A 14,184-nucleotide genomic window follows, 5' to 3' on the forward strand; every position below is an offset into this window, starting at 1 on the left:
CCGTGCTGGTCATGTAGCAGTGGGCCATTAATTTTCAATGACTGAAAATAAGGGTGGATGGGTGACAGGATTCTCCCAGTGATGGTTGCAGTCTCTGTTATGAATGGTAGGTCTGGCCTTTTCAGAGTACCTGTTATGCAGGACTGGAAAGCACCAAACCTACATACCATTTGGACTAGGTGGTTTGTTACACCTGCCTTATGCAAAGCTTTCTGATTTCCACACACAGAGAAAATAATCCTGGCTTTTGTTTCTGGTTCTTTTGTGGGTTTTTTTTCTTTCCTTCCCCTTCCTCTCCTACTTTATTGTAGAATTTACAGATGCTCCTATGCACTGTAAGAACTAAATGCAGCCTTTGAGAGATGGGGACTCTACTCCTGTTCATATGTTAACTGTTCTTTGTTGCATGACTCACATGGCAATGTTAGGGCTCTTGAACTATTAAAACTGTGTTTGTGCCCCTTTTTTCTTCTCTCCCTCCTTTCCTCTACCCCCAAGCCACCAACTATAGTATGCAGCATCTGCAAACGGGATGGACATTCCAAAAATGACTGCCCAGAGGATTTCAAGAAAATAGATCTAAAACCACTACCACCAATGACGGACAGATTTCGGGAAATACTTGATATAGTCTGTAAAAGATGTTTTGGTGAGTTGGAAAAGTGTTTGTACTCCACTGTAAACTGTGTTCTGTAATCTGGAAAAAACGGGAACTGGTGGGTTAAATTCCTTTTCCCAGATATTCAGTGTGAAGGAGCTCTGGCAGGTACTCTAGGCTACAAGTTGATCAATATTTTTAGTTCCATACAATCTGTGGCTGTGATGTCAAATCCTTATAACGGATTTGAGAAACTAATATAACACAGTTTTCACTGGGATTGTGAAAGGTTTTTTGTGTTTCCAGGAATTAAGATCTGGGCAAAACTAAGTTTTGTGTTTGTCAGTTTTTATGGCTGCTTCTGGACAAAGCCCATTTTGGGTGCTGTGATGGGTTCACCTTGGCTGGACACCAGGTGCCCACTAAGCCTCTCAGTGTTTGAATAATTACAGAAGAAATCAAATGTCTGAAATAAAATCCTAACAACTTTAGTGATACAAAAAAAGCCCAACACATATTCAGGGAAAGTAACTATAACAGAAAAGAAAGAGAAAGGTAACCAAGTCTTTTCATTAGCTGAAAAAGGTTTTTGAGGTAGCTGAATGTCACATCTGACTGTGGTTTAACTTGTTTTTACTTAGATGAATTATCCCCTCCTTTGTCTGAGCAACAAAACAGAGAACAAATTCTGGCAAGTCTGGAAAGATTTATTCGAAAAGAGTATAATGGTATGTAACATAAGTAGTGAGGCTTGATAATGCTTTCTTTATTCATGTTGTTCAGAGCATGAAGATGTAATTTGTCTCCTTATTGCTCATTTTCCTTGCTTAAAGCAGTGGCATCTGTTTTCCCTTTATATGCAAAGCTGATTTGCAGACTCCTGTACTGGACATCCCTCAATGTTATTCCATGGAAGTGCCCCTAGAATGGAGTAAGAGCTGCCAGAGTAATAATGCAGATACAGGATTATTGTAGTTGGGACAAAAAAAAAGTTTGAATAGCCCCTGGCCAGTTGGCTTTAGTGTTATCTGGGTTGTGGGCCAAGTATTCTTGTCGGCAGTGTTAAGTGTCTTTTCTTCACTTATGAGGGTGGTGAGGCACTGGCACAGGGTGCCCAGAGAAGCTGTGGCTGCCCCATCCCTGGCACTGTTCAAGGCCAGGTTGGACACAGGGGCTTGAAGCAACCTGCTCTAGTGGAAGGTGTCCCTGCCTATGGCAGGAGGGTTAGAGCTGGATGAGCTTTAAAGTCTCTTCCAACCCAAGCCATTCTGTGGTTCTATGATCTTAGAAATCTTAGTAACCTTTTTTATCTTCACATTTCCTTTCTAAAATAGGCAAAAGTCTTTTCCTCTAATGATGGAGTTCAAGGCAAAGTGAATTTTTTGTAAGTGTTGTAAAGCAGTGCTAGAGCCAGGTACCAAATCCAGGTCCCCTGAATTCCGTCCAGTCCATTGCTTTGCACAGCAGGGCATCCCTTCTGCTGTAGCTGGCCTGTGATCAAGGAACTGTGAGCTGGGCTTCCATCCACCTGCTGTGCCCTCCATTTACTGGCAGCAGCTGAGAGTTGAGACCTGTTACAGAACCGTGAAAAGCTTAAGATTTCCAATTCTGTTAAAGATTAGGAAAAAGCTGTGAATAGGTGTTAAATATATTTTCCTAGCCTTGCTTTCAACTGAACAGATAAATGTATTCTTTTCAGTTAAGAAGTTGTTACCTCTCAGTTACATAATTTCACTTTAGAGGAAGGAAAATACATTATAATACTGTGTTTCAAACAACAATGTAAACAATTGTGAAAGAATGTTCCATAAAGTATATTAATCTTACTTCTTGTATCTTCTTGAACAGTATGTTGTGGTTACAGAAACTTATTGGTTGACCAAATTTATCTAGTAAAATAAGCAACCTAGATAAAGTGTGAGTGGAATCAGAAATACTGCTTGGAGTACCTTAAGAATAACTCTGTCTTATCTGTGGGTAAGGCTGTACTGGTGACTGGGTTTACGCATTATTTTCATTTATTTAAAACAGGAAAATGCAGTTACCAAACATTGCACCACATTTGGAGATGCCATTTAATTGTTATAATAACTCTGTAGCTTACCTCACTCATAAGAATTACATACTTTATCCTACCTTACTTTATAGAATCATAGAATAGTTAGGGTTGGAAAGGACCTTAAGATCATCAAGTTCCAACCCCCCTGCCATGGGCAGGGACACCTCACACTAAACCATATCACCCAAGGCTCTGTCCAGCCTGGCCTTGAACACCGCCAAGGATGGAGCATTCACAACCTCCCTGGGCAACCCATTCCAGTGCCTCACCACCCTAACAGGAAAGAATTTCCTCCTTATGTCCAATCTAAACTTCCCCTGTTTAAGTTTGAACCCATTACCCCTTGTCCTATCACTACAGTCCCTAATGAAGAGTCCATCCCCAGCATCCCTATAGGCCCCCTTCAGATACTGGAAGGCTGCTATGAGGTCTCCACGCAGCCTTCTCTTCTCCAGACTGAACAGCCCCAACTTTCTCAGCCTGTCTTTGTATGGGAGGTGCTCCAGTCCCCTGATCATCCTCGTGGCCTCCTCTGGACTTGTTCCAACAGTTCCATGTCCTTTTTATGTTGAGGACACCAGCGCTGCACACAATGCTCCAAGTGAGGTCTCACGAGAGCAGAGTAGAGGGACAGGATCACCTCCTTCGACCTGCTGGTCACACTCCTTTTGATGCAGCCCAGGATACGGTTGCTTTCTGGGCTGCAAGCGCACACTGAAGCCAGCTCATGTTCATTTTCTCATCGACCAGCACCCCCAAGTCCTTCTCTGCAAGGCTGCTCTGAATCTCTTCTCTGCCCAGCCTGTAGCTGTGCCTGGGGTTGCTCTGACCCAGGTGTAGGACCTTGCACTTGGCATGGTTAAACTTCATGAGGTTGGCATCAGCCCACCTCACAAGCGTGTCAGGGTCCCTCTGGATGGCATTCCTTCCCTCCAGCGGATCAACCGAACCACACAGCTTGGTGTCATCAGCAAACTTGCTGAGGGCGCACTCAACTTTCTCTGAATAATTTTTCAAGTATTGCTCTTCCTCCTTTATCAGAGGTGAAGTGTTACAAGTGACATTGTGAATTCTCTCTTAAACTCATTTTTATGGGCACCTGCATGTTTCAGTTAAGCAGTATTCTATAGTGAGTGCTTAACTATTCAACTGTAAAAGAATCTTTTTTTGGTCTACTCTTTTGATCAGACAAAGCCAGACTTTGCTTGTTTGGCTCTTCAAAGAATGGATTTGGGTTTCGGGACAGTGATCTTGATATCTGCATGACGTTGGAAGGCCATGAAAATGCAGAGGTAAGAGTTCTGAAATTGATAAAATGTACTATTTTAAATCCAAGAATTCTTAAGGGATGTTTTTAATTCGGTTAAGATTTCTGAACACAGAAGAGGTTGGATTTTACTGGTGGCACATTTGCTTGTTGCAGCCTGCACAATTGGACAAGATACAGCATATTTTACTTTTAATGCCCTACAGACACACATACCGTTACATCTGTGTACTGTAGATGTCCACATAAAGAATAGGAGTCAACAGTTTACCCTGTGCTGGCTTATTGCTTACTGGTTTTTGTGCATAGCCTTTTCCTCTATGAAACGTACGTTTGATAGTAAATGCCCTTGTTGGGATAAGATCCATGTTTCAACATCTGAAGCTGTTATATTTGTTTTTCCTAGAAATTAAATTGTAAAGAGATAATAGAAGGTTTGGCAAAAGTTCTTAAGAAGCATCCAGGTAAGTGTGTTAAAGTGTTACTTGTTTTGTATTTACATTTACTATATTTATAGTTAATGGAAATGTTTTATGTACTAAAGTGTTGCTTCCCCAGGTTTGAGGAACATCTTGCCTATCACAACAGCCAAAGTGCCTATAGTAAAATTTGAACACAGACGAAGTGGCTTAGAAGGAGACATCAGTTTATATAATACACTGGTAAGCACCTGTATGTGTTTAGTTTTGTGTTCAAAGAAAGCTTTTTAATTCATTGTAATTTGTTCAAATAATAATTTGAGGGAATGATTTCGAAGCCAGAATTAAAATGCTTTGTATTTGTTTCCTTCCCCTGCATGGGTTAAATTGAGTGGCCTATACCCTCAGCCCAACCCAAGTAGTTCTGTAAGCTGGTGCAGAGCAGCACCACACAAAGCATTTTTGTGAATGCCTTTTAGAAGCTGTTAGTGCCATATTCATTGTGGCCTTTCTGCCCTTGTGAATATCAGTACATCTCATCCCAGCCTACGTGTAACACAATGGAGTTGCATGATTTCTTATATAATGGGCTCACATTCACCTGTGAAGAAACAATTCGTGGAACTTGTTCCAGTGTGAGTCATCTTACAGACTTCTTTGCTGGTGTTTTCCAAGGTTCTTATTGTTGTTACTGCATTAAGACTGCAGTGATTATATCATTCAGGTATATTTGTGCAGGAAAAGTTGAATGAATTTTAAGGAATATTGTTGTGATTTTTTTTTTTTTTGCCCCAGTTACATTATGCAGCTCCTGTGCTTGAAGTGCAGACTGTGCTGTAATTAACCATAAATGACACTGAAACTCTTGTTTGATTTCCTTTCTTTTATCCCCAGGCACAGCATAACACAAGAATGCTGGCTACATACGCAGCTATTGATCCTAGAGTGCAATATCTGGGCTATACAATGAAAGTTTTTGCAAAGGTAATACAAAAAGAAGGTACTTACTTGTATAATACAGTGTTTTCTGACACAGCCACTGAGTTTGCCTTTTGCTAATACAAACTGGAAAGGAGATGTCAGAATGTTACTAACATGAAGTGCACTTTCCTAAGCTTGCTGTGCTCCATCTGACTCTGTGTGTCAGAATGAGCTTCTTCAGCCCTGGTATCCTCTCTGTCTGGTGAAAGATTTCTGTCTTAAGAGGAAGCTGATGAGAGGAAAACTTTAATTTTTAAAAAATCAAACCAGCTTCAATGGAAAAAAAAAAAAAATCCATCCCCAAAATCAAACAAACGGCAGGAAAATGGTAACTGTGGGATGTAGGAGTACATGGCTGTGTGTGGGCTTCCCAAACTTCCATATCTAGGATCGCCCAGAGATTATTGCAACTTTCTTCTGGCATACTTGCCTTGTTTTACTTACTGTGCAAGTCAGGAGTAGGTATGAGTTGATAAATGAATGCCTGAATCTCTACTTGATTTGTCTAAGACATACATTTGACTTTAAGAGTTTGGAAATACCCAATACCAAATAGTGCTACACTATTACAGAGTCTTCGATTATTCAAACATGGTGTTTCTTTTTATTCAAGCTGCAGTCCCCAAACACATCCAAAGAAAGCTTAGTGGAACAGGGGCAAATAAAAAATGGGCTACAGAGATTGCATCATGCTACCAGATGTTAATGTAATAAAGTATATCAAGAGGAATGAGATAACTTTGTTCCAGAACGACATGGACATGTTCATTATACTGTCACCAAGACTACAAATGATATTTTTCTTGGTGTGGTCACAGTAATGCAGAATATTGCCATGTCTTTTCTGTGTCCAGATGAGAAATGCCTTGTGTTGAGAATACTTTTTCTTGGTAGTATCGCATATTTCTGTATAAATGCTAAAAATCTTCCAAGTTGTGGGACGTGCACTCTTGAATGTGTGTGTATGGAGGTGACTTCCTAACTATACAAATACTCTGAGTTTAAGCAAAATGCTTCCTCCTTTGCTTGCATTGGCAGAAAAACCAGGAACAGCTGTTAACTGCTGCTGCTGATGTGAAAGTAATTTGTGAATCTCTGTTTTTTCCAGACCTAGAAGGTTAAAAATATGTTGTTTGTTATCACCCATGCTTGAAGCAAAGGGTAGCTTAGAATCTAGCAGGTGCTGTGGAAAGGTTATACTGTAATAAGATTTTCAAGCATAGTAAGGTAATTCACTGATGTTTGTACAGGCTGGACCATGGTTTAATTGGGTATGTGTATGTATGCTACCAAAATGCCACGTATTGCCTAAGCTCCTGGTACAACATGGAAATACTTGCTTATTAATTCACTATTTCTAAAAGGGGAGAACCAAACCAATAAGGAATCATAGAAACAGCTCTAGTAACATGAAGCATGAGTTTAGGAGGGTAAGATTTTACAATACTGAAACGACATCAGACGTGGAGGTTTGTTGGGGTTTCTGTTTTGGGGGGTTTGATTTGTTATCTTCAATTTGGCACAAAATAAACTAGAAACAAACTTCAGCTATGAGAAGCTTTTCTGGCTTTCTGTTAGTCAAATTATGCTGTGGCTGTGCCAGATGGCACTTGACTCAAGGGATATTTATTTTTCAGTCATCATAAACCAATTTTTAGTGAGGAGATGGATGTATTTTCTGTTGCTGGTGGGGTTTCTGGCTGCTCTCTGACATAGTTGTTAGTCTTGAGTAATAAACTGTAAATTCAGCATTTTTACAGTGTATTTTACAATGTATTTTTCCAGCGCTGCGATATTGGTGACGCATCCCGTGGCAGTCTGTCTTCATATGCCTATATTCTCATGGTTCTGTACTTCCTACAGCAGAGAAATCCACCAGTTATTCCAGTTCTCCAGGAGGTAGGTTTTCAGAGAAAGAGGCTATGAAAATAGATGTGCTGTTTTCTCAAGCTAAATATGAGAGGTCTGGACTTTTAGGATCAGGGGAATGAATGAAATATGGGGCCCTTCTGCATTAGCATGTTCCTAACTCCCACTTGGTTTGACTGGGTAAAACTTAACCAAGAAAATGACAACAAAATGGAGAATCTGTTGGACTTGGGTTCTGCTGTTACATTTACTCTGGGATTTTGGTCTTATGATGGTATTTATATGCTGAACAGGATAGAAAAAAATTGGCAGGTGGTGTGGAGAGAGGGAATTGTAATTATGAGACTGCACCAGATGCTCTTAAATGCAGGTCCAGCTCTTCCACTGTTTATTGTCAGAAGCCTTATGTATTGCTCAACACCTTATCTGTAAGAGAGAAGGTTTATTTTATGATTTGATGGGGTGGGGAATAAGATAACTAATGCACTGGTGCAGCTTTAAAAATACTATTTTACATGTGCCAGGAAACTTTATTAAGAAAATAACATTCTGTACCTCCATTGTATGGGTGGGGAGAATATAATTAGTCAGCTATCTGCTTCTTCCTGGATACTCTCAGGAACTCCCAAGCACTTCTTAAAATAAGCCCTTTCTGACTTCGTTGTTGCCTTCATGCAAGAGGAAAATTGGCTTAAGCACTGCAGTGAAGACTCAGACTTTATTGCTGATACTTAAGTGGTGGATGGGGGTTGTTATTTTATTGCTACCCTGAGAGTGCATTTAAATAACAGTGGAATTTCCCCTTGGCTTTGCTAAAGTCAGAACATAATAGGAGTCATATAAAGTCTCCCTAAAGATTTTGTGGGCAAGAAGGACGTTGGAATCTTGATGAGGTAATTTCAGTCATGTTTTCTGATTTGCAAAAATAAGTAAAAATAAAATATCCAATAATTTGAGAGCATTATAGCAATAATGCAAAAAGACACTCAAGCTTTTTACCAGTGGGAAACCCTGCCTTTATAAGAAGTAATTGTTAAAAGATGTATATTTTCATATTACTACTTAGCAGCATTATGGTGACTTTGAATTAGAGTGATAACTGTGTGCTTCTCTATTTTGGCAGATATTTGATGGAAAACAGATTCCACAAAGAATGGTGGATGGATGGAATGCCTTTTTCTTTGATGACATGGAAGAACTGGTAATAGTCTAATTCCAGAAAAGTCACTAAAAGCTTGTTTTTCTGGGAAAGTAATGCATTTCTAACAGTGTAATACATAAAACAATTAAACTTCAATACCCATAGCGTTACAGTTTCCTAAATGAGTCCTGTTTTGCTGAAATTAGTGTCTGCTTTTTCTTGGTTTCTTTTAAATCATTTCTAAATAACATAAACCAAAAGAAATACTTTTTACTCTTAATAAACAGTCCAGGATTGAGGTAGTGTTGACTGCATTGATATAACCTTAATTTAGGCAAGAGAAAACTGTTCATGGTAGACAGACTCAGCGGTTCAGGAGGAGAAGCACTTCAGTAGCTGTAGCCGGATAAATCGTGTTTTCAATTGCCTGCAGAAGAAGCGTCTGCCTGCTCTTGGAAAGAACACCGAATCTCTTGGAGAACTTTGGTTAGGATTGCTGCGATTCTACACTGAAGAATTTGACTTCAAGGAATATGTGATCAGCATCCGGCAGAAGAAGCTGTTAACTACCTTTGAGAAACAGTGGACATCCAAATGTATTGCTATTGAAGGTACTCAGCTGCTGATTTTGTATTCCATTCACGAGGGAGTGATGAACACTGTTGCTTGAGGCCCTGTTCTCCTTATTGCACAGGGTGGATGGACTCTTGGGTGAGATGGGTTAGTGCGAGGTGTCCCTGCCCATGGCAGGGGGGTTGGAACTAGATGGTCTTTAAGGTCCTTTCCAACACTAACAGTTCTATGATTCTAGGATCCTTATGTGAGGAAACTACTACCAGTGTTTAAAAAAAGCATTGTTTGCAATTCCTGCAGTTCATGAAATGAGATTAGACTCATAACTTTTACTCTATGTCAGGAAATTGCTCTTACTTTATTATGGCTAGTCACATTTTTAAAACACTCAGCATTGCTTTGCTATGATCTACTCCGTAAGGGCATTTAAAGTGGAATTCTCTGTGTTACAATAAAAACTCTTTGTTGCAGTGTATTTTTTTTACAACTCTGATTTGGTTTTTTTCCCTTCTTTACACAGATCCTTTTGACTTGAATCATAATCTCGGTGCTGGAGTTTCCAGGAAAAGTAAGCTATTAATGTCTACTAATGATGAATTTCTAATGTGTTGTGCCTTTCCTGTTGTTACAAATAACGTTTGTCTTTCTTCAACAGTGACCAATTTCATAATGAAGGCATTTATCAATGGGAGAAAACTATTTGGCACCCCATTCTACCCAACTGTTGGAAGAGAAGCTGTAAGTTGTCATAGTTTTTAGTATGTTTTTTTACTTCATCCACTGAATTACGCACCCAGAGCACATCTCTTATATGTGTTTGTCAATTTAGTATGCATAATATATGTAATTACACATCATCTGCATAAAATGTACAGCTTAGTATTGGGCATATGGATTACCAAATTCACAGGAGTAGTTAGGTGGGTGATGACTATTTTTGGCAGGCTTGGGTAAAGATTCTTCTGGTTTGGGGTTTTTGTATAAATCTTTTCATTGTATGACATCGAGTGTTGTAGAAAAGTGCCAAATTGGCTACAAAACCCAGAAACAGCTTCAGGAACTTTACTTGGGTATTCATGTGGCTAAGGAAAACAGACTCACAAGGACATTTAACTTTAATGTCACTTACATTTTACTTATTTTTCCAGTTGGCGGGGAAAGTAAAGGATTGCTGCTTAAGGAAGGAAAAGGACGATGAGCAACTCTTTTTCTTTTTTCTTTAATCATTTCACCTTCAAAACTTGCATAGTGAGTCAGGGTCAGGAGTGTGTTCATGCTGCATCACATTAGAGAAGGTGCTCTTCTTGTGCTACAGGATCCAGTCATCGATGCATAATAGAGAACTGGTTTTGTATGAGCAGATAAATCATCTGAAATTGATATTTTTGGTATCTACTGAGGTGTTTCTAAGACAGTTTAGAGGTCTGTTCTCCCACTGGCTTTCCAGGGTTTGTATTTCCAGGAGATTTTGAAAGTCTTGGAAGTTTTATTTCCCCTCATCCTTCCCTAGCTCATTGTTTCTGTTTGCTTACTTTAGCAATGTTCTTTTCTGAGTGTGTATTAAATGTTCTTTGCTGCAGTGATTGTGTTCTGTGCTGTGCCTAATAAAAATAAGACCTGTTTTTATACTGGAGCTTTTGAGTACTACTGTGATACAAATGATAATGAATTACAGTGTGGATGTAGTTACCTGTAACTGACAAATACGTGAGCATATGTAATAAATGTTTTTGCTAAATAGTTTATTTAATTGTTTGCATACATGTTCAAGGCAAGGCTATAGTGCTTCTGGAAAGCATATACTGTGTGTTTGTGTATGTGGTCATTCATGTTCTGCCTTACCTCAGATTGTCACTGAACGTTTTCCATAAGGATAAAAGCAAGACACAAAGCAGCCTTGGCATGCAGATGAACTGTCTCTTATGTGAAGGAAGGACTGTTAGTAGTAGTATTAAATAGCATTTTATTTCTCCGAAGTGCCCAACAAAGGAGGAGTTCTCTGTCTCCTTTTTAAGCCAGTGCCCTGTAGTGGTACAGAGAGGAAACCAGCAAAAAGTTTCAGTGAATTACCTGTCTACAGTAGGACTTTGTTCCTGAGCTGGGGTTAGGACACTTCTGTTTGTACCTCTGTTTCAGTCTCTCGGGCAAGATAGTCTTTTCACAACATTTATGCTACTTAGAAGCTATAAAGTGTGGCATTTGTGCTGGCACGCATCAGAACTGCTGCCGTCCTTAGCAGATTCCATGGGAAGGGGGTGATCCAGATCAGCATGATGCTCTGTTTCCCTATTCTGTCTAGGGGGATATAGTCATGTCACTTGGGAGGGGACACAGGCTGCTTTGGAGGATGTACAAGCAGTGACTCACCAAACAGATCATATGCAAAAAAAATGCCCTCTGAGGAGTCTTTGGGGAAGCAGAAGGTAGGCAGCAGGCTGGAGCATGGATAAGGTCAGCAAATTCAGCTGCTGGCCCTGATACTAAGTACCCCTTTTTAGCCCAAACTGCTCCATGTCTCTGAAAAAGCTGCTGTTACCTAGGGGAGAAAAAAGACTACATATAATCCAAGTAGTAGTAAAATTCAGGGAACAATATGAAATGGGAGCTGTCCTTTTTGCTTTCATTTCTCAGTCTTTTAGGTGAATGGTTTATATATGGTATCTGTTGGTTGTGTTTTGATAGGAATACTTTTTTGACTCAAAAGTGCTGACAGATGGGGAATTGGCACCCAATGACAGATGTTGTCGTGTCTGTGGAAAGATCGGCCACTACATGAAAGACTGCCCCAAGAGGAGAAGGTAAGCAATACACAAAGCTAGTGTAAAGTCTGAGATTACATCAGAGATTTGGATATTTGAATGGCTGTGAAGAATATGCTGAATTGCAGAGAAAATCAGAGCTTTGTATCTCATCCTCTACTTCCTGCCCAGTTTTTGCTTTCTGAAGACTGTTCTGGTCATCTCTTGAAAAGAGTTTTTATGCAAGCACACACAGTAAAATGAACAGTCTGCAATATGTTAATACTTATGCTTCGTGATCTATCTGTGGTTACAGCATAGCTTAAAATTTAGATGACTAAATGACATTTTTATAGTGTAAACATTCAGATGGACTGCACATTTTGTAATACATTTAAATGGATTTCCTGCAGTGATCATGTTGAATTTGCACTTGTACATTAATTGCACTTAGGAGTTTTGGATCCTAGTCCCTAGTACATGCAGGTCAACATCTCCAGAAGAGTTTAGCAGGAGCTGACAGAGAATGTGTACACCTCACGTATTTGAGTCTTTGGATTTTAAATGACCCGCTCAGTGTAGGTTGTGTGACCTCCTAAAACCTTTAGAATTTAGGTTCCAGGCTTTTTCATTTACTCCTTAGGTTCTTCATAATTCTTTATAAGATTCTTGGTCTGTTCCTGCTACAAAGTCCTTGTTTACAGCTTTTTGTTCAGTCAGCAGAGTCCAAGATAAATGAAACTGGCCTGGAACCCTAAGGTGACAGCCTGACTCTTTCTTTCAGCTGCTCCCTTAACATATTGCTCACAAGCACATTGAATTGCATCACCTCTTTCCTTGCATCTGCCTCAGGAAAAGAAGTTGATCTGCTCTTCACATGAACTGCTGCTACAGCACAGCCACACAGAATCTCTCTCAAATTGTGTATACAGCTCACAAAATAGTATACATATTTCCCAATCTTGCAGATAACCATGAAGAAAAAAGACTTCTTGTCTTGGCTCCTGATCACTAGTTCTTCTGTTTGTTGTATTACTACTGAGTGTTTGAAAGAGCCTCAGTGCTTTCTTTCACATCCTATCTATGCTCAGGCTGCTAATGTGCTCTTACAGAGAAATATGGCATCTCTAGTCAGGCTGAGGTTAAATCCACGTGATACAGCTCACTTGTTTTGTGGATATTCTGACTCAGTGGGATTATTGATAGAACTGCTCCCAAACTAACTGACAGGTTAAGCCTACTTACACAGTCTGTACTAACACAGGTAACTCAGATAGCTTCTGGATTATTCTGAGGAGCTTCTAAATTGGTTAAGTTTTTGCAAACAGGTTGTTAACAAGCCAGATCCTGAAAGTGTTTTTCTGGGATTCCTAAGGTTCCTTTGTTCCGGTACAGCTATTGGTTATGTGACCATTTCCTTTGAGCATATCAGTATAACAACAAGAGATTTTTATGTGTGGTTTTGTGATACTGCTAATGAAAGTTATTATTCAGGTTGAAGAAAAAGGAGAATGAGAAAGATGATGAAAAAGAAGTGAAAGAAGAGGATAGAGAAACAAGAGAGAAAAGATGTTTCATCTGTGGCGATGTGGGTCATGTTAGAAGAGATTGTCCTGAATTCAAACAAACCCGTCAGAGAAATAATAGCGTGCCAGGTAAGTTAGTTCATGTGTGGTAGTACAATTTGAGGTCCTTTCTCTGTAGGTTTCTACACAGACCTGGTATTATCTTGAAGAAAGAACCCTGTAACTAATTATTTCAGTCATTGTAAAGACAGTTTTTAGCTTAAGTGTTGTTTTTCTTCAAGGGGGGTAATGCCTCCTGAAGTACAGTCTTTGCATGGGTGGTAAAAATATACTCAGCAGTAAGTATAGCGTACTACAGGGTATTACATTATTTGTCTTCCACTCACAATGGGTGCATTTAGGAGTAGTAATAATAGCAATAATTGAATGCATTTCCTCTTTCGAATGTTTCTCAAATTGTTCTGGGTTCAGCTAACCCTCCATCACCTGTGAGAGGTAAGTAAATATGTTTTCACCAAAAATCAGTGGTCTTACAGTAACACTTCCAAAAGCATAAGGATGCATTGGGAAGCTAGATTTCAAGTTGCTTGTAGTAATTAAAGCCTAATTGCAAACACATTCAAGTTTAGGAGGTCCATCAAAAAGTAGAGAAAGCAATCATAAAGGAACTTCAGAGACAAAATTGCTGCTTTGCTGTATTCTCGTATCACTTACATTCTTTTTTGGTTTTCCTTTGCCAAGAGTTTCTGCTGTCGCTATTTAAAATCCCACTGCTTACAGCAGTAGTGTGGAAACCTGTGTGAACCTGTATAAAGTAGCAGTCATGCCTGATAGCAAAGTGACCTTTGTTCACGCTAGAATTTGTGTGACTCGGAATTGGAGTTTGAGTTTAGCTGTTATACCTATTAATATCAATTGTTGCCAATAGAGGGAAAGCTTTCCACTTAAAGGAGAGGAGACATTATTTACCTACTCTGCCTCCTATGGGGGTTAAGGGATCGCTGACTCCAGTT

The 14,184-nt window shown here is 39.5% G+C and overlaps 1 protein-coding gene across 4 annotated transcripts in view; it reads left to right on the forward strand.

The window, feature by feature from the left end:
- TUT4 (terminal uridylyl transferase 4) overlaps positions 1 to 14,184 on the forward strand; it is a 49,152-nt gene that overhangs the window by 27,573 nt on the left and 7,395 nt on the right. For all 4 annotated transcript variants that reach the window (XM_061344829.1, XM_061344828.1, XM_061344826.1 and 1 more), the window contains exons 14-26: positions 499 to 649; positions 1,240 to 1,326; positions 3,846 to 3,949; positions 4,331 to 4,388; positions 4,483 to 4,586; positions 5,238 to 5,327; positions 7,110 to 7,223; positions 8,317 to 8,394; positions 8,768 to 8,945; positions 9,428 to 9,475; positions 9,563 to 9,645; positions 11,590 to 11,705; positions 13,140 to 13,300. In XM_061344829.1, the coding sequence (XP_061200813.1) occupies positions 499 to 649; positions 1,240 to 1,326; positions 3,846 to 3,949; positions 4,331 to 4,388; positions 4,483 to 4,586; positions 5,238 to 5,327; positions 7,110 to 7,223; positions 8,317 to 8,394; positions 8,768 to 8,945; positions 9,428 to 9,475; positions 9,563 to 9,645; positions 11,590 to 11,705; positions 13,140 to 13,300 (1,372 nt within the window). The remainder of the gene's footprint in view (positions 1 to 498; positions 650 to 1,239; positions 1,327 to 3,845; positions 3,950 to 4,330; positions 4,389 to 4,482; positions 4,587 to 5,237; positions 5,328 to 7,109; positions 7,224 to 8,316; positions 8,395 to 8,767; positions 8,946 to 9,427; positions 9,476 to 9,562; positions 9,646 to 11,589; positions 11,706 to 13,139; positions 13,301 to 14,184) is intronic.

This window comes from Neopsephotus bourkii, unplaced genomic scaffold, assembly GCF_033783945.1.
Source record: "Neopsephotus bourkii isolate Nb327-2 ecotype Australia unplaced genomic scaffold, CSIRO-AGI_Nbou_v1 NB_234, whole genome shotgun sequence".
In the NCBI taxonomy this organism is placed as follows: Eukaryota; Metazoa; Chordata; class Aves; order Psittaciformes; family Psittacidae; genus Neopsephotus; species Neopsephotus bourkii.